This window comes from Hyla sarda, chromosome 3 (genome assembly GCF_029499605.1).
Source record: "Hyla sarda isolate aHylSar1 chromosome 3, aHylSar1.hap1, whole genome shotgun sequence".
Lineage (NCBI taxonomy): Eukaryota > Metazoa > Chordata > Amphibia > Anura > Hylidae > Hyla > Hyla sarda.
The window spans coordinates 127,116,178-127,136,100 of record NC_079191.1 but is presented as its reverse complement, the minus strand read 5'-3'; the positions used below and the strand labels follow the sequence as shown (position 1 = coordinate 127,136,100).

The 19,923-nt window shown below is 42.6% G+C and overlaps 1 protein-coding gene and 1 long non-coding RNA gene across 3 annotated transcripts in view; one reads left to right on the top strand and one right to left on the bottom strand.

Moving 5' to 3' along the window:
• The window catches only part of PLCH1 (phospholipase C eta 1), a 161,877-nt gene that overhangs the window by 53,261 nt on the left and 88,693 nt on the right, over positions 1–19,923 (top strand). Inside the window, exons 7-9 of the mRNA XM_056564997.1 lie at positions 3,643–3,846; positions 16,556–16,676; positions 19,009–19,180. Of these exons, the coding sequence (XP_056420972.1) occupies positions 3,643–3,846; positions 16,556–16,676; positions 19,009–19,180 (497 nt within the window). The remainder of the gene's footprint in view (positions 1–3,642; positions 3,847–16,555; positions 16,677–19,008; positions 19,181–19,923) is intronic.
• The window catches only part of LOC130361692 (uncharacterized), a 65,196-nt gene that overhangs the window by 6,530 nt on the left and 38,743 nt on the right, over positions 1–19,923 (bottom strand). The window lies entirely within an intron of this gene.

Genomic DNA, 19,923 nt, shown 5'->3' with positions numbered 1-19,923 from the left:
AGTTGGAAGCAATGTGTTGTCTAAAATACTTTCCCATAATGCTGGTAGGAAAAGGCTAGTGAGGGATTATTGAAGGGTAGTGATTGGCAGAGAAATTTGCTGTGACCTCGTAGTGTAAGTAGGTCTGAGTTTAACAAGTTGCCAATGTTGGTTTGTAGTTGTGAGATATGATGAGTAGAACCTGTGTGTGGGTTGTCTGTCATTTGGAAAAGTCCCAGAGCAGTACAGTTCAGCAAAGCTCGAGTATAGAGTGTAGTCTAAGGAATATGTCCTGTTAAGTATTGGCTTTCAGTCTGGTGAGAGATACATTCTGAGAGATTTGGGGAGCCATAGAGACCAGATCCTACTGAACTATGTTAGCCCTTCAGTCCCACTTAGACCATTGGGTATTATATTTCTTTACATCATGAGAGATATAATGGCCTAAGTGGGAACTAGTCCTGCATCCCAGTGACTGTTGGGAGTCACTGGGACAAAGTCAAAAGGTCCATGTTAGTGGAAGTGGGTAAGAGAGATAAACCCCCTTCTTTTGTACAGAGAGGCCACAGTTGGTGCCCTGCAAGTTTATAGGGTGAAAATAACCTGTGATCAGATAAAGGACTATGTGGTGAGAGTGTGATGAGGGCAGATGGGATTACCCTAGGGGCAGATGGCATTAACCCCTTGTGTTCGTGATGCCAGGGCATAATTTATCCTCTATACAACCCAAAGGAATACCGCTGGATCCTGGGCTGGGCACGGGGGCAAATAATGACTCTGACACCAAGCTACGGAACAACGGCAGCTTTACTGAGTCAGATAGGTGTAACACTTCTGTAGCTTACCAGGCTTTGACTTGACCTGTGGGGTACTGGACTTTAGGATCTGTGGCTGTGTGTTAGACTTTAGGCCTCTTTAGGACTCCAGACACACACCTAGGACTTGACCTTACTGCAACTCAGTAAAGACTTAAAGAGCAAAGAGCAAAAGAGAGCGAGCTAGCTCCACCCAGGGCTTATATGGGGGGAGACTAGGAGGGGTCCCATAGGTCACCCTTAGGTCACATGGTCACTGGTACCTCACTGGGTTACAATCACATGACAACAGGTCTTCAAGGCATAACACATTTTATGTAAATTATATGGTCTAACATAGGCATTTAAGGTATTAGTTAGAACACAAGTGCAGGGGGTCTCAGGGAACACTGTATGGAGTCTGCAGCTAGGGTACAGGGGTGCAACTCCTCTACTGGGCCACCACAACTATATTAAATGAACTACTATTTTCCTGCTGATGCAAGTTATTGGCTAAAAGAGAGCAGTCCTTTAAAATGACAATTTCCTTGTTAATAAGCACTTGGTCTGAAACAGTTTTAACCACTCTGTGGTCAGGGCCCATACTCTGGGTGATATGCACATTTGCTGCACCCCTTAAGTACCTCCCTGGGAGGCATGCTAGGATTCGGGGTAGTCTGAGAGAAGCACTAAAAAAATGACGATAGCCAATGACCAATAGGCGCAACCCTAAAATTGCGGAAATCTTGCAGTTTTCATTCTCAAAACGAAGCCTAAAACTAAGCTGACACTGTACTGATCACTTTTTAGCAGCATACTTCTTATCACAGGCAGGAGGACAGTAAAAGCCAACACCAGGAGATAAATAAGACTATAGATGATGTCCACAGCCTAACCCCCCCCAATACCAACCCCCACCACTACCACAGAATAACCTCTGAAAAGGTCATAGAGCATGCCAAGAAACATTTCCCATTCACATTAGTGGGATAGCTTTAGTCTATTGTTGCCTATTCACATGGGCTTGCAGTAAATGCTGCTAAATAAAATGCTTAAAGGGGTACTCCCGTGGAAAACTTTATTTTTTTTAAATCAACCAGTGCCAGAATGTTAAACAGATTTGTAAATTACTTCTAGCAAAAAATCTTAATCCTTCCAGTACTTATTACCTGCTGAATACTACAGAAGAAATTATTTTCTTTTTGGAACACAGAGCTCTCTGCTGACATCATGACCACAGTGCTCTCTGCTGACATCTCTGTCCATTTTAAGAACTGTCCAGAGTAGGAGAAAATCCCAATAGCAAACATATGCTGCTCTGGACAGTTCCTAAAGTGGGCAGAGATGTCAGCACAGAGCACTGTGGTCATGATGTCAGCAGAGAGCTCTGTGTTCCAAAAAGAAAACCATTTCCTCTGTAGTATACAAACCCTAAAAAGTATTGGAAAGATTAAGATTTTTTAATAGAAGTAATTTACAAATCTGATTAACTTTCTGGCACCAATTGATTAAAAAAAAAAAAAAAAAAAAAAAAAAAAAGGTTTCCATGGGAGTACCCCTTTAAGGAAAATTGCAGCCTGTATAATATTGTGCAAAAAAAATAAAAAAATAAAATTACAGTCAGGAAATGGAAACAAAATAGAAAAAGATCATGTTTCAGTATCTTTTTCTAATCAGTAAAAAAAAATAAAAATAAATCTAGGCAATACATTCCCCTTAAATTTTAAAGAGATAATCCGGCAAAAAAGTTTGTTTTAACAACATGCCTAGTCTGCCACAAAAAAAACTATACTTACCTCTCACTAGATCCCTGCAGCCTTCGGTATCTCTTCTCTGGGTTGTCTGCCATGCTCCACTTCCTGGTTCTGGGGCCCAGTGTCGCTCAGCCAGTCTCAGACTGAGGGAGGACACCACTGTGACCAGTGATTGGCTGAGATGTGTCACATGGACCCCAGCAACCCCTCTCTGGTGAACTTCCTGATGCTGGAGCACTCTGAAGTGATTTTGTGTTGAAATGTTTTGAAACTATAATTCTTGTATTTACATTTTACAATAAGAACATAAAAAGTGACTTAACTAATGATACCAGGTTGCAAACCCATCGTCATACACAATAAGTGATGAACAGTTATTGAACACTGTAAAGTACACCATCTTTTATATGCAGAAGAGTTGTTTAAGGAACAATCGATCTAATCCGGAAAACTCCTCAGGGTTATTTCCTTTGTCATTCAAAGTATTAAAAGTTGTATTCAGTTGGTTATTGTTACTAGGAAATAGCAATGATGACTGTAAAGTATCTGTAATGATGGACATACATTGTTGATGAAAAAAACATCTAACTAAAAATGACTGAACATGTGACAAAAAGTTTTATTCAGTGGGTGATTTTTGCTGGAAAATACTGTACAGTATAATTTTAAACACATTAAAGTTAAAGTATATTGGGAAACACAAAATAGTGAGGTAATCGAGGCTAGGAAATAGAGTAAGAGGGATCCCACAGAGATCTGAGGGTTGTGTTATCTTGTGCAATCTGCAAGAACATTGTGACAATATCACAACCTCGTTGTGTACCCACTATATTAAGATGTTTATAGCTATATCAGCTTTACATTTTATATAATGTTTGATATGAAAGCAGTAAGGAGTTCTACGCAGAATAGTTGCCAACGGTGCCATGTATTGTGATGGTGCGCTATTTGCTTTGTAAGAGACACTTTAGTTTGTCACACAATGTACTCAGTCTCCATGTTAGACTTTGCTATTTCCCAGCATGTTTGCTGCAGACATTGAATCTTGATAATTTATGATTATTGTATTTCTTAACAATGAAAATAACAGTGATTTGTTTTATTTCTCCCAAAAGGTTTTACCAGTTTCATGAGAAGCCCAGCAGGCGACATATTTAACCCTTTGCATGGTGAAATTTTCCAGGATATGGAGCAGCCTTTGTGCAACTATTACATTGCATCATCTCATAATACTTATTTAACTGGGGACCAACTTCTTTCACAGTCAAAAGTGGATATGTATGCCTGGGTGCTACAAGATGGCTGCCGATGTATAGAAGGTATGTTATTAGTACAGAGGACAGAACAGGTGCATTATATTGTTATTGTTATTTTAAAGGGACTAGCTGTTAATCTAAAACTGCCCATACACATTACACAGTTGTTGCCTCCTGATCTCTGATCTCCTGATCCCCCCCATATACACGCATGCTTCACCAAGCTTGCATGTTTGTGTTTCAATAGAGAGGTTATAAGCCACTCCCAGACACCTCTGGCCATGGCTTATCTCCCCAGGAACAAAAGTAGCATACAGTTAGAATCAAATTTCCCGATCCTTATTAGCCTAAGATGGTTGGTCATTCGTGCCAAAATCTATGGTTTTAGCTATATGTGTATACTGCCGGGTGCTTATAATTTAATGAAAAAATGTATTCAATAAGACTTTTTTCAGATGGTATACATTTTTTGTAATTGAGATACACAAAGGTACTGCACTTTTAAGTCCTGTAAGTAAATGTTCAGAAAATAGACCAAACCTAGTCACCAGTAGATGTTGGCTACATTAAAGTGAATGGGCCCTATACATGTATATGTTAGCATAACCCTTTCCAGTGTTGTGATGAACACCAGTGCTTGGTGCCATCACTACACTCATGATCACATACCGCAAAGGCAGTGCACGTTATCTTATGATCCTGTAGACCATCTGAGTAATGTCATTTGTTTCAACCTTTGTTCCCTGAGGAAGTGTATGCTGCCAAAACATGTGGGGATATTGAGTATTATATAATTTCTTTTTTTGAACTTGATCTATGTTTTTGTGCATAAAATTCAGTTTTGGCCAAGCAGGCTTTTTTGTTTGTTTATTGTATACAGTTTTTTGTATAGTTTGGATTTTTCATTATAAGCCTATTGCATCATTCTTTTATACTGTTTGCACCCTATCCCCAAGCTCCCCTGCCCCTGGCTTAACGATTTCGGCAGCTCTGGGTGTTTTTCATAGCCCTGGCAGGTATTATGCATTTATTAGTGTACCTAGTAGGAAAAAGATATGTCTAGAATTACTGTGAGTATTTTGGATCCTATCTAGGAGGAGTTAGTAGGACCAGGGACGTAGCTATAGGGTTTGCCGAGGTAGCAGTCGCACCAGGCCCCTGGTGTTTAATGGGGCCCCAAAACACATCTGCCCCATAAGAGACCAGTATTGTAATTGGCACATAGGGCCCTGTTGCACATTTAGCATCAGGGTCCAGAAATTAAAAATTACGCCTCTGCTTTTGTGTCAACTCCTACACTCCTTTTGTATGGTTTTCTCAGACTGAAATTAATCATCTTTTAGATACCCTACCGAGTGTTGTGACAGTTAAAAGATCCTAGTACTTAGCCACTGCAAATAGCTATTTTAAACAAAAGTTAAACTTTAGGTTTGGATTTTTTTGGGGGGGATATACCAGTGATATACTGAAATTTTCTGATGTGGACATAGTTGGAAAAAAAATCTGACCTTTTTGTTTTCAAACTGCACTTCTACTTAGTTTTTAAAATGTTATTAAAAAGATAATTAAAAGAAACGTAGAGTACAGAAAGTAGGAAAGCAGGATAAAGTATAAAAGAAAATATTGCTGAGCTAAATTAAGCTACAATGAAGTAAGATTGCAAATCAATATGAGAACAAGGAAGATCAGGGAATATTCTCTAACCATGTGGAATAACAGATTTCTTACCAAAAAGGAGTAAACCTTAGGTAAGAAAAGGTCACTAAAAAGATGCTTCAAAATCTGTTTGATATTATCCCTTTAGACCCAGGGTCAGTTGTGTCTGCCATTGTCTTAATCTGGCCAGAAGGATGTTCAAACCAGATCTCTGATGTCACCTTTCCGTGTCTGTGTCCAAAACAAAAAGCTTTACAACATGACTAGGGATTAAAGCCAAGCCAGAAAACACTCCAGAAAGAGAGCTACCTCCAAAAGGTGGCATTAGAGAGCTGCTTTGCATAGCCTTCTTCCCAGAAATCTGAGCACAGCATGAATGACATATATGTCACATTTTTGTGACACTCTCCTCAAGAGAAACATTATACCTTTAAACTGGCCATACAGTTTGGATAGCTGTAATCTAAATTTACCGTCCCTTGGTAAATATGCACATTTGACTGAACCAAGTGTTCTTATACTCATAACAGGGAGAAGGCAAAAAAGCTGCTATCAGACCAATATCTGGTAATGGCTTATATCCACGTGAACAAAAGGCTCAGGTAGCTGATACTGAATTTGCTTTCAGATATCAAAGGAGAGTCAGAAGGTCCCGAACACATTTGTTGGTTGGCCAATCTTTTTGAGATCTGCAGCTCACCAATTTTAATGTGTATGGTCGTCTTTATATGAACCTCCACATAGAATTGAGATGGCCATAATACAACTATAGGCATTAGATTTGTGTTAGGAGATTCACACAATTCTTGTGAAATCTGTTTATAATCTAATGGGCAGCCAACAAATATCTATTATTGTAATATTTATGACCACCTTTGCGTAACAGATACTTGGGTACACTGTATTACAATGTTGCATAGTTTATAAGGTTGAAAAAAGACCAGAGTCCATTAAATTCAACTTATGTCCCTTGTGCCCCTTCTGTGATCCCAAGGAAGGCAAAAAACCTTTATGAGGATTATGCCAATTGCTCCATAACAGCAAAAGAAAAAATCCTTCTTGACTTCAACTAATCAGAATAAATCCCTGAATCAACATTCTGTTCCTATAAATCAAGTATCCATAACATGTTGTTACTCTCCAGAAATACACCCAAGCCCTCTTTTATTGAGTTAACCATGACCACGTTCTCTGGCAGAAAGTTCCACAGCCTCACTGCTCTTACCGTAAATAACCCCTGATCTCTGTACTGCCCCTTTTTGAATATTGCCACCACATTTGCTATGCACCAGTCCTGGGGAACAGACCCTGTCCTTGAATATTACAAATAGGGGTCTGTCTTTTACATAGCGTAACTCTCTTAGAACGTAGAATGAATGGAAAAAAGGAGGGAATTGGGTGGAGTGCTTCTGCTGGAAATGACAGGACTCAGAACGTCACAATAGCAAAGGACAATATTTATTAAAAGAGTCCGAAATCTTTTAATAAATATCGTCCTGTGCTATTGTGGGTTCCGAGTCCCGTCATTTCCAGCAGAAGCGCTCCACCCAATTCCCTCCTTTTTTCCATTCACTCCACCTCTACTTTTCCGTACCCCTGTGGATACGGAAATAGGGAAAGTGAGCTGCACACTGCACATATCCTACCCACCGCACTACCGTCACAGGGTCTCGCTTGTTCCGTTGGACCACTCCAACGGATCAGGTGTGACAGTACTAGACGGTGGGTTCCGTTCGCTTTTTTCTATAAACAGCACTCCAGAGAGTGCCCTTTTTTTTCCTTTTTTCATTGCACTCTTAGAACGTAGCGATGAATGCCATCTGCACCTAATGATTTGTCTATTTTTATTTATTTATTTTTTTAGGCGGCACTCTACTTTTTCTGTGTTAGACAGGAGACATTAACTGGGGAGTTTATCTTAAACGACTGTATTTTATTTGGCATTTCATTTTCCTCTGTAAATACAGTTCTCATTTTAACCTTTTTATTATTGAAGGAAAAGTTATAATCTATTAAATTGTGATCATTATATCCTAGGTGTTCTCTTACCTGCACAGTAGTTACTCTGTCAGGTCTGTTGGTTAATATTACCGTATATGCTCGAGTATAAGCCGACCCGAGTATAAGCCGAGGCCCCTAATTTCAACCCAAAATCCCAGGAAAAGTTATTGACTCGAGTATAAGCCTAGGGTGGGAAATACATCATCCCCCCTGTCATCATCCAGACCCCCGTCATTAACATCCTCATCATCATCACCACCTGTCATCATCCAGACCCTCATCATCATCACCTGTCATCATCCCCTTGTCCGCATCCCACACATCCCCCCTTCATCATCCCCTTGTCATCATCCCACCCCCCCTTCATCATCCCCTTGTCATCATCCCACCCCCCCTTCATCATCCCCTTGTCATCATCCCACCCCCCCTTCATCATCCCCTTGTCATCATCCCCACCCCCCTTCATCATCCCCTTGTAATCATCCCACACCCCCCCTTCATCATCCCCTTGTCATCATCCCCACCCGCCTTCATCATCCCCTTGTAATCATCCCACACCCCCCCCCCTTCATCATCCCCTTGTAATCATCCCACACCCCCCTTCATCATCCCCTTGTCATCATCCCCACCCCCCTTCATCATCCCACACCCCCTCCTTCATCATCCTCTTGTCATCATCCGCCCTCAGTGGTTTTCAACCTGCGGACCTCCAGAGGTTTCAAAACTACAACTCCCAGCAAGCCCGGGCAGCCATCGGCTGTCCGGGCTTGCTGGGAGTTGTAGTTTTGAAACCTCCCGGAGGTCCGCAGGTTGAAGACCACTGCGGCCTTCGACTTCATCCAGCCACCTCTCACCCCCTTTAGTTCTGTACAGTACTCGCCTCCGCTCGGCGCTGGTCCGGTGCTGCAGGACTGTCCGGAGAGGAGGTCATCCGGTGGGATAGTGGTTCCGGGCTGCTATCTTCACTGGGGGCGCCTCTTCTCCGCGCTGCGGGCCCGGAATAGAGGCGTTGCCTGGACGATGACGCAGAAGTACGTTGGTAATGAACGTACCTCTGCTTCGTCGTCAAGGCAACGTGACTATTCTGGGGCCGGGCCCGAAGCGCTTAGAAGAGGCCTCCCCGGTGAAGATAGCAGCCCGGAACCACTATCCCACCGGACGACCTCCTCTCCGGACAGTCCTGCAGCACCGGACCAGCGCCGAGCGGAGGCAAGTACTGTACAGATCTAAAGGGGGTGAGAGGGGGCTGGATGATGTCGAAGGCCGCAGTGGTCTTCAACCTGCGGACCTCCGGAGGTTTCAAAACTACAACTCCCAGCAAGCCCGGACAGCCGATGGCTGCCCGGGCTTGCTGGGAGTTGTAGTTTTGAAACCTCTGGAGGTCCACAGGTTGAAGACCACTGCGGGTGGAGAGTTCACTCGAGTATAAGCCGAGGGGGGTGTTTTCAGCACGAAAAATCGTGCTGAAAAACTCGGCTTATACTCGAGTATATACGGTAAGTTCAGTAGGGCTCCCCCTCTGGTTGGGTCCTGCACCATTTGGGACAGCTAATTATCTGTTATTATTGTTAATTATTGTAATTGTTATATTATATTGTTATAGGTGTAATAACATGTTCCATCCATAGCTTACATCAATAGGCAGGTTAATTGTTTTATAACTTGCTTAGTAATGAATCCTGTTAATGTTGTAATTATGGTTTGTTGTTTTGTTGGGCTGAGTAATACAGCTTCATTAGCAGAAATTAATCTTTGTAATAAAACAGGACAATTAGCTGTTAAGATTTTCTAGTAATAAAAAGGTATGCATAATATACTAACATAGTTACATAGTTCATAAGGTTGTAAAAAGACCAGGGTCTATCAAGTTCAACCTATAACCCTAATGAGTTCCTACTGAGTTGATCCAGAGGAAGATAATAAATAATAAAATGAAAAAGATCAAACCTTTATAATTAACAGTGAACTGTGTGTGTAATAACAACATACCTAGTATGATACTAGGCACTCCTCACTGCAACAACACTGCTATGCCCTCTCCCTGCCCATACACTGATGTCTTCTCTCCCCTCACTCTTCTTTTAGCACACAATAAGTCTTCTCTCCCGCTGCCCACTTGGTCTCCTCTCATTGCTTGCCCCGTCTCCACTCCCTGCCTTGATAATTATTCTGTGCAACTGCCTGCTGGACAGTTAAATAATACTTTACCATGATGTCCACTCGGTGGCTGAATGTATAAATCATCTGGGCAATCTTCGCAGTCCAAGAGTAATAAGGTCAGATGATTTACCTGAAGTCCCATGTGGGGTGTCCCAACGTCTACATATATGTGTTTTTAGGGATGAGCGAATAGAATCTGACGAATCCAAATTCTAATGAATATCGCTGCGATTCTATCGCTCAAATCTCTTCATTAAACTCCATTTAGTGTGGTCCAGGCTCCTGGGGCCAGGCATCTAAAATGGCGGATCCACATGTGAGGACATGGGGAAAGGAATCCTGGGAAGGCGGGAACAAGGGTCGGCAGGATCACCCTTAATCACATGCAGCCTATCAGCAGCCAGCCACCCCTGTGATGTTACAGCCCTCTATAATCGGCAGCCATCTTGTGGCCAGTCACATCAGCGTTCTATTACAGAGAGAGAGGGACAGAGAGTAGTGTGTGTTGCACAGAAAAGCTTTTTTACAGCAGCGATTCACCTCCCAGTCACATCAGCGTTCTATTGCAGAGAGAGGGACAGAGAGCAGTGTGTTGCACAGAAAAGCTTTTTTACAGCAGCCGAAGGGAGCTGTGTGTCATATTCATCTTCTGTCGCTCCAGATGCTCCTGATCCTCCTACTTTGAGTCAGTCATTCCACCAGCAATCCATCCGCGAAGCCATGTCCAAGAGACAACAGTATAGTATGCGCCCACTCATCCAACGGCGCAGAAGCTGAATGTGCTCCTGTCCAAGTTGCTGGTGCTGCAGTCCCTCCCTTTTCAAGTGGTGGACTCTGCACCTTTCTAATGGCTTATGCCGAGCCGAGATGGAGAGTCCCAAGTCGTCATTTCTTTGTGAAGAAGGCTGTACCAGCCCTGCACAATTTTGTGGAACAGAAGGTGGGCCAGTCCTTTAGCCTGTCGGTATGTACCAAAGTGTACAGCAGCACAATGTGTGGAGCTGCAACTACGGTCAGGGACAATACATGTTCTTTACGGCCGACTGGGTGAATGTGGTTCCTGGATAGCCACAACAGCAACTTGGACAGGCCACGCTGCTTCCACCTCCACGCTCTCAGGCTGTTGGCCCTGTGAAAGTATGCAACTCCACCTCCTCATCCTCCACCGTGTCCTCAGCCTCCACTGCAGGGACATGTCTCAGTACCCCTCCAGCATACCATGCGTGCAGGGCACGGCAGTGTCACGCTGTTCTTCACATGGTTTGTCTTGGCGAACTGAGTCACACGGGAGGAACTGCTAAAAGTCATTCAATAAGAAATTGAATCATGGCTTACTCCACGAAAACTGCAAATGGGAACCATGGTGACCGACAAGAGGAAGAACATCTTGTCTGCGCTGCGACAAGCCCGAGACATGCGCTCTGCATGGCACACATGTTCAATCTGGTTGTCAAGCGGTTCCTGAAGTGTTCCCCCCATCTGCAAGACATCCTAACAATTGGAAGGAAACTACATGCACTTCAGCCACTCATATACTGCAAATCACACCCTTCTTGAGCTGCAGCGGCAGAACGGCATCCCCCAACATAGTCTCATTTGCAATCGCCAGGATTACGGGATGAACAATGTCATTTCACTGCATCATTTACTACAATACGGTTGCCTGAGGAAGCTGCACCTGCGCAGTGAAACGCGTTGCACCTTAACCATTAAAGGAATTTTATCTTGATGTACACACCGTGATTGACTTCTCCCTGATCAGCACAATTCCCGTTCTCTCCGAAGTTCCATGGTCTCCCTGGTCAGGGCACTGGAGACGTGGCGCCTACATCTCACAGCCACAGTGGAGATGGAGGCAGGGAGTCCCTCCGAGCCACTTGCAAAAATGGTACGATGCATGCTCACTTGCTTGCATAGTGACCATCGAATTATCACCATTCGGAAGCGGGATTACTTCAAGTTCTCCACTTTATTGGACTCTCGCTACCAGCACAAAATGGTGGCCTTTTTTACACCCACTGAGCGGGAGGACAAACTGACCTACTACAGAGACATATGTAATTAGTTGGCCGATGCCTATCTGCAACATCGTCCATCCTCTCGCAGGTCTGACTCAGGGGGCCCTTAGCACTCACCTTGTCTATAGTCGCTGATGTGTCTACAGTCGCTGATGAGTAGCTTCACCCACATAGTGAAGCAACTCATCAGCAGCAGGTAGACCTGGAGCAGGACCTGAACCAGCAGGTGGTGACGTACCTTGACATGACCATGCCAACACACATTGAAGATCCGCTGGACTTCTGGGCAGCCAAGTTTGATTTGTGGCCGCAACTAGCAGAGTTTTCCCTGGAAAAGCTGTCCTGCCTGGCCAGTAGTGTGCTATCAGAGTGGGTGTTTAGTACGGCGGGGGCCATAGTAACCCCAAGGAGAAGTCGTCTGACCTTTGTGAAGGTGAATCAGGCATGGATGAGCCAGGATTTCCACCTACCAATGCCTGATGCATCACCATGCTGCTACACCAACACTTCACAAAACATATTTAAGGTGCTGCTCCCCAGTTACAGACATTCCTCCACATCAGACCACAAGTAAGTATTGATGATATGCATTATTTTTTAGGATAAAATATATGTACCCACATTTTTTTTTAAATCAAACAAAAGGAAAGGTGTGCAACAAACACTGTGTGTACGTTGAAAGGGAACAACGTATGGTCCATTGTAACCGGTGGGGGTAAAAACTTCCCCTGTAACGCCCTACTCTCGCATTATTAATTCCTTTCTTGGCAATTGTTACTCGCCCTTAAAAGGGCGGCCCCACACAGGAACCTCTCCCTATTTCCCCCTACAAACATTGCCATTTCAAAGGGTTTTTAGGTGGAAATAGAGAGAGTTTCCTGTGTGGGGCCGCCCTTTTAAGGGCGAGTAACACTTGCCAAGAAGGGAATTAATAATGCGAGAGAAGGGCCTTACAGGGGAAGTTTTTACCCCCACCAGTTACAATGGACCATACATTGTTCCCTTCTACCTTTTAGAGATCTTTGCATCACATCAATACTTGGTGGTGTAGGTGGCACACAGTATTTTTTGCACACCTTTCCTTTTGTTTGATTTAAAAAAAAATGTGGCTACATATATTTTATCCTAATAATAATATTGAGTTAAGTTTTAACACTTTTACAAGAGAGACCATTTTCTTCTGCCTACCTGCCTCAGCTACTATTCTGATCCTGCCACCAGCCTGATGCCACACATCTGATGCCAATTTGTCCTTTTTCACCCAACTTCGTCACCGGGTACTGGTATTGCCACCGCCCCACTATGTCACCGGGTCACTTTCAGGACTCCTGATGTTGCTGATGCCACCTCCAGGCTGTCACATGCTGCCACCATATGTTCTCCTCATGCTGATGACAGCTCCAGACTGTCTCATTCTGCCACCATCAGACTGTCTCTTTCATCAACTACATGGTCTCCTCATGCCTCCGCCACCTCCAGGCTATGTCATACAGCCACTATATGGTCTCCTCATGCTGCCCCCAATTCCAGGCTGTGTCATTCAGCCACTTGTGGTCTGCTCTTGCTGCTGCCAACTCCAGGCTGGGTCTTTCAGCCACTATATTGTCTCCTCATGCTGCCACCAACTACAGGCTGTGTCATTCAGCCACTATATTGTCTCCTCATGCTTCCGCCACCTCCAGGCTGTGTCACTGTGCCGCCATGTGGTCTCCTCATGCTGCTGGCACATTAAATACAACTTTTTAGGTTCATCTATTTGAAATCTTCAACTTAAATGTTAAAAAATATCTTTAATCCTTTCAATTGCGAGGCCCTATGGTCTCATCATGCTGCCGCCAACTCCAGGCTGTGTCATTCAGCCACTATATGGTCTCCTCAGGCTTCCGCCACCTCCAGGCTGTGTCACTGTACAGCCATGTGATCTCCTCATGCTGCTGGTACATTAAATAAAACTTTTTAGGTTCATCTATTTGAAATCTTCAATTTAAATGTTAAAAAATATCTTTAATCTTTTCAATTGTGAGGCCCTATGGTCTCGTCAGGCTGTTCCCACCTCCAAGCTGGATCATTCAGCCACGATATGTTCTCCTCATGCTGCCGCCACCTCCTTGCTGTGACATTCAGGCACTTTATGGTCTCCTCATGCTGCCCCCACCTTCACGCTGTGTCTTTCAGCCACTATATGGTCCCCTCATACTGATGCAACCTCCAGGCTCTGTCATTGTGCTGCTCTGCATCAGTGATTTTAATAGCGATGCCTTTAATATTTCTCTAACCAAGCACACACCCTATGCATGTTACAGCAAGGCAAAGTGTTTTACACCCCTGTTGAGGTTCTCTGTAGGCCAGAAATAGCTATTTTTAATACAGGTTCGCTGCTAATAAATCCGGAGCGAACCAATTTTTTTCGGAGAATTCGCCCGAATTGAATTTTTCAAAACTTTGCTCATCTCTGATGTTTTTGTATGTTCCAGCATAAGTTCTGAACAGCTGGAGGTATTTCAATAAAACTTGATACACGTTTCCTATATGTCAAATATATTACTATAAAAATATAGTAGAATTGTGGGATATCCCCATGTTGACAACCTCCACAGCCCGAGAGTAAAACAGTGGAGCCCAGACAGTTAAATCATACTTAACCATGATATTGGTCCAGCAGCAGGATTTTTAAAATACCAAGGCAATTTGCAGGCTCCTGCCAGGAGCGAGCGTGCATGTATTTACAGCATCAGTGCTAGGAGTCTCTGCGGATTTCTGCACAAGACCAGGAGTTCATAAACTTTTATGGTGCTTCACTTCAAGGGACACCATTATATTTTTCTGCAAATATTTCTACTTTAAAAAAAAAAAAAATATTCTGTGATGGCAAAGTTCGGGGGGGGGGGGAAAACAGCTGACCAGATGTGGGATATTACAGAGCTACGGGCAGTGCAGGACTTTACAAGATATGTGATTTTGACTTCTGTTATATGCTGACAGCCAGGGGCATCACTAAATTAAAGAATTTGGGGCCTGTTCCCCAAATAAAAAGACAAGTGGCCCAAATGCCAGATGCTGAGTGAGTCCTTATATCAGAGTTTTTTCAAGCAGGGTGCCTCCAACTGCTTCAAAACTACAACTCCTAGCATTCTCAGATAGCCAAAGGCTGTCCGGACATGCTGGGAGTTGTAGTTTTGAAACAACTGCTTGGGAAACACTGCCATAGACTCAGCAATCTTGGCTTGTCAAGTATGTCATGGAAGGCTTTCCCGACCTGTGATGTACATGTACGTCATGCAGATACTGGCAGTTGTGGAACGTGTAGCGCTCTGCCTAGTTAGATGGTTGCTGATAGCCAGCCATATTGCTTCGAGACCCCCCCCCCACCACCACCACCACGACTGCTTCACCCCGCTGGAGCCGAGAGGGGAAAAAGAAAGAAGAGCCACAGGAGTTATGTATGCCAGAGGGGAGGGGGTGAAACTCTCTTCCTGCTATGGAGGAACTGTTTCCTACAATGGGGGAACTGCTGCCTCCTATGGGGGGTACTGCTGCCTGCTATGGGGGAACTGCTGCCAACTATGGAGGAACTGCTGCCAACTATGAGGGAACGGTTGCCTAATATAGGGGGACCTCTCCTGCGTACCTAATGTGGAGGACTTCTGCTGGATACCTGATGTGGGGGACATCTGTTGGATACCTAATGTGGGGGTACTTCTGCTTTCTACCTAATGTGGGAAGCTATCTACTATCTACAAGCTATTATGGAGACAAACTATCAAGCTAATAGGGGGGCTACCTACTACCTACATAACTTATATGAGGGTTTTCATTTATGGGACAGTTATCTGGGGAATTTACTTGTACATTCATTATGTTTTTTTTTGCGTTTTTTTAAATATATATTTTAAAATTGTATCGAAATTGGTATCTGTGAGTACTTTATTGGTACTCGCACTCGGTCTGTATCGGGACATCCCTAATAACGATTTATTTGGCATGACTATCTCTCTTACAAGTAGAGAATTTCAAATCTAGAAAAATGCCAAAAAAAAAACATTGCATGTATCAACAACATTCACTACTAATATAAAGTACAATATGTCACAAAAAAACAACCTCAAGCAAAAAAAAAGTCAATTCTAGTTTTCACAAAGGCATAAATTCTAAGGCGTTCAGTAAGTATTATAGTTTGTACGAAGGCGTTCAGTAAATATTCTAGTTTATACGAAGGTGTTTAGTAAAAACTGGGGTTTCACAAAATCGTTCAGTCAAAACTAGTTTTCACTAGGGAAAAGCAGCCAATACTAGTTTTTACAAAGGCATTCAGTCAAAGCTAGTTTTCACTAGAGAAAACTAGTTTTAACTAAAAACTAGTTTTAACTGTAATATATATATATATATATATATATATATATATATGTGTGTGTGTGCGTATGTATGTTTAGACAATGGTTATTTGTCTAGAGATTCCACTTATTCTGGAGTAGTTTTCTTTAATCTAATGTCTATGTGACTACACTGAATATATCGGATCTGTATGGTTTCTGACATAAGTTGGGCCAGTGGTGTCTATCAGGGATTTATTTTAACCTCTGCATAAAATGTGGGTGGCCATTGACATTATATATTTGTTATCTGATTTTCACAATTTCTGTGGAATCTGCTTACAATCTTTTGTGTAGTAAAGAAATATTTATTGTCTATGATCACCTATACGTAAATAAAAATTATCAGATGAATATCTGTCAGAATGTATCAAAACCATTGAGATTTGCTTACAAGCTTACAAGAGCTAATCGTACAGTAAATCACTGTTCACTGCAGCCTTTTATATGCCAATATGTTGCTACCATGAATTCTGCTATAGTCCTACTGGCATTTATGGGTATTTTTCTTGTTCTACATTGTACTTTCAGTGTAATTTAATCTTCTCTATTTTGCTTTTTCAACAGTTGACTGTTGGGATGGACCAGATGGAGAGCCTGTTGTGCACCATGGATACACACTCACCTCAAAAATCCCTTTTAAAGATGTTGTGGAGGCCATCAACAAGCATGCGTTTGTTAAAAATGAGTATGTTATTTATTTTTATTTTACTAAAACATGAAGAAAGCATTTCTCCAGTCTGGAAAGGCTATGGTCTTGCTAAAAACACCAACTAGAGAAAATTGTGCATAACTAGTTGCTCATGTCTATTACTAAATTGGAATTAACCTCTTGGGGACGCAGGGTGTATGCATATGCCCTGCATCCCCAATCCTTAAGTTTTAAATCTTATCTCCGTTCCCCGCCACTCGCCTCCAGACATTGCAAAACTACAGCTCCCAGCATGCCCAGACAGCCTTTGGCTGTCTGGGCATGCTGGGAGTTGCAGTTTGACCTTCCTAGTGGTTGCCACAGTAAAGATCACTTTACTTTAACTTTCAATTCCCCCCCCCCCCCACCGTAGTTTCCCTACCTGAGCCAGGATCCAGCAGTCTCCAGCGAAGATCGGGTGTCTCCAGGCATCTTCTCCTCCAGATACTGGCCTCCATCTTCTGTCCATGTTCCCCTTGACATCCAGGGGTGGGCAGAACGGGGGGTTGCCATAGCAACCCACTGTCCTGCTCTGCCATTGGTCAGACTCAGTTCTGACCAATGGCAGGGGATAGGAGGAGATCGCAGCACTGTGACCTCATTTCTAGCCCTCAGGATGATCGGGGCTCAGGACCCCTCTGGGAGATGTGCCGGGATGCCTGCTGAATGATTTCAGCAGGCTTTTAGGTCCGGTCCCCAACCGGCTAGCGGCGGGGACCGGAATTCCCACGGGCATATGCATACGCCCCACGTCCTTAAGGACTCGGGATGCAGAGCGTATGCATACGCCCGGCGTCCTGAACAGACTCTAATTTGCTAATGTCCCAACCTTTGTCAATCTCCAAAGAAAGCAGTTGTATGTATAGAGACTGTTCCGGTTATGAAGCTTGCATAAAATCTTCAGTAAAAGTTACACCTGTTTCAGAAAACTCTCCGGTTGTGGACATTCCATTATTATCTACCTACCTATCGCTTTTGGGAAGGGTGGCGGTAGGATAAGCATTACTGAGGAACCCTCACCCTGGCGTCACGAATAGCAAGGGTTAACAAGCACCCTTTAGTCACCGCACAGCTACACCCCCCTTATACCCTACTCCCCCATTTTAGACTGATATAATAAAATCACCTGTCATACATTTAAAGTTTTATAAAACTGAGTTACACATTGAATGAACTCAAATGTTACTTTTAATTCACACTCATGGAGTGGTACCAGTATTACTGTAGATAGCACTCCAACATTGCACTGGAAGACTTTCCAAAATGCAGTTTTAATCATATGCAAAAGACCAGATGGATTACATTATGTACAGTACTATAGTGAAAATGCAATAATCTACCATTTACTGGTCATTCATTTCAGTTACCGTCACTGTATGTTCAACTGACAGCTATCTTTCCTGCTCCCTACATACACATGTATGCTTGGCTTTGCCAAGTGTGCATCTATTCTGAATGCGCAGAGCGATTGCTAGACTAACAGCAGTGGTTTATCTCCTTAAAAACTTTTTTTTATATATCAACTGGCTCCAGAAAGTTAAACAGATTTATAAATTACTTCTATTAAAAAATCTTAATCCTTTCCGTACTTATGAGCTGCTGAACGTGAGTTGTTCTTTTCTGTCTAAGATGTCTCGGGAACTTCCCAGTTTAGAAGCAAATCCCCATAGCAAACCTCTTCTACTCTGTGCAGTTCCCAAGACAGGCAGAGATGTCAGCAGAGAGCGCTGTTGCCAGACAGAAAACAACAACTCCAGCAGCTGATAATTATTGAAAGGATTAAGATTTTTTAATAGAAGTAATTTACAAATCAGTTTAACTTTCTGGAGCCAGTTGATATAAAAATAAAAAAATAAAAGTTTTTTCCTGGAATACCCCTTTAACATCATAAGGACCAGGCATTTTGAAATCCAAAATGGCCAACCCTTCTCTCCCACCCAATATCTGCCATGGGAGAGAGCCAGGAGGCCACATCATCCTGCCAAAATCTGCCGGTTCATCCAATTTTAAGCTAATGTGTATGACCAACTTTATTACAGTAACATAAATGCTTTTAACCATCTGTATAAGGGATGTCTTCTTGGGCTACTATATAAACATGCATTAAGGGGACACTAATCTTTAAATATTATTTATTTTAATTGATAAGCAGCACAATGCAGAAACAGGCAGTTCTGTAGAAATCTTACCAAGAAGACATCCTTTTCTCTCAGCCCACTAAATCTTTGGCTGAAGACTTGCTGGTATCTGTAGTGTGAGTGTGCAGAAGCATGACATCACTGTGCAGTTTATCTTTGATGTTTATATAACTTTTTATTTTTTATTGTAGATATCCTGTAATTCTGTCTATTGAAAACCACTGCAACATTCAACAGCAAAGGAAAATCGCTCAATATCTAAAAGAAATACTTGGGGACAAACTTGATTTATCTTCAATTCCACTAGGAGAAAACAAACAACTTCCTAGCCCTCATAATCTAAAGGGGAAAATACTTGTGAAGGTAAACACAACTTCTTAGGTAGTATACTGTATTTGTTTTTAGAAGCACAAGATTGTAAGAAGCACTTGTATTTTGCATTTTTTCCACCTTTTTACAAGTAGTTTTCCCAAAATCATGGAAAAATGTTACTATTTCACTGCAATAGTTCATATCACAACAACAACCAAGACAATCAATACAAAAACATGGCCAGAACATAGTAAAAATTCATCATATGCAACATGTGAACACAGACTGAAGCCTCCAGATCTTCATAAAACACCTCAACTGTGATTATAGCTCAAATAAATTTCTCCTACATATATAAAAACTGCACATAATGTGAACTGCCCCGAGCCACCTATGAGTCTAATCATTTCACCTGGCTGAACTCCAGCACCAGCAGCCCAATAAGAGGGACTGCAGTGATAAGACACCACCCCCTCTTATCAAAGCCATATTGTTAATAGCAGCATTACAAGTCATTTCAGTGTGGAAATAGGAATCCATATGGCTAAAAACCCATGCCTGCCACATCAGCTAAAACAGGTAAGAACAAGACATACACAAGAAATGAAAGAAGCCATCTGGTTGTTATAGACAACTGGTCAGCTTTTCTTCTACACAGGTTTTGATGAATATCCCCCAATAACCTTTGCATTATTCTTCTATAATGGCCTATGCTGCACTAAATAAGACAAAAAAAAAAAACACATTTTGTGAGTGCTTCTTTAAACATTGATAATAGCACTTCAACCAGACTA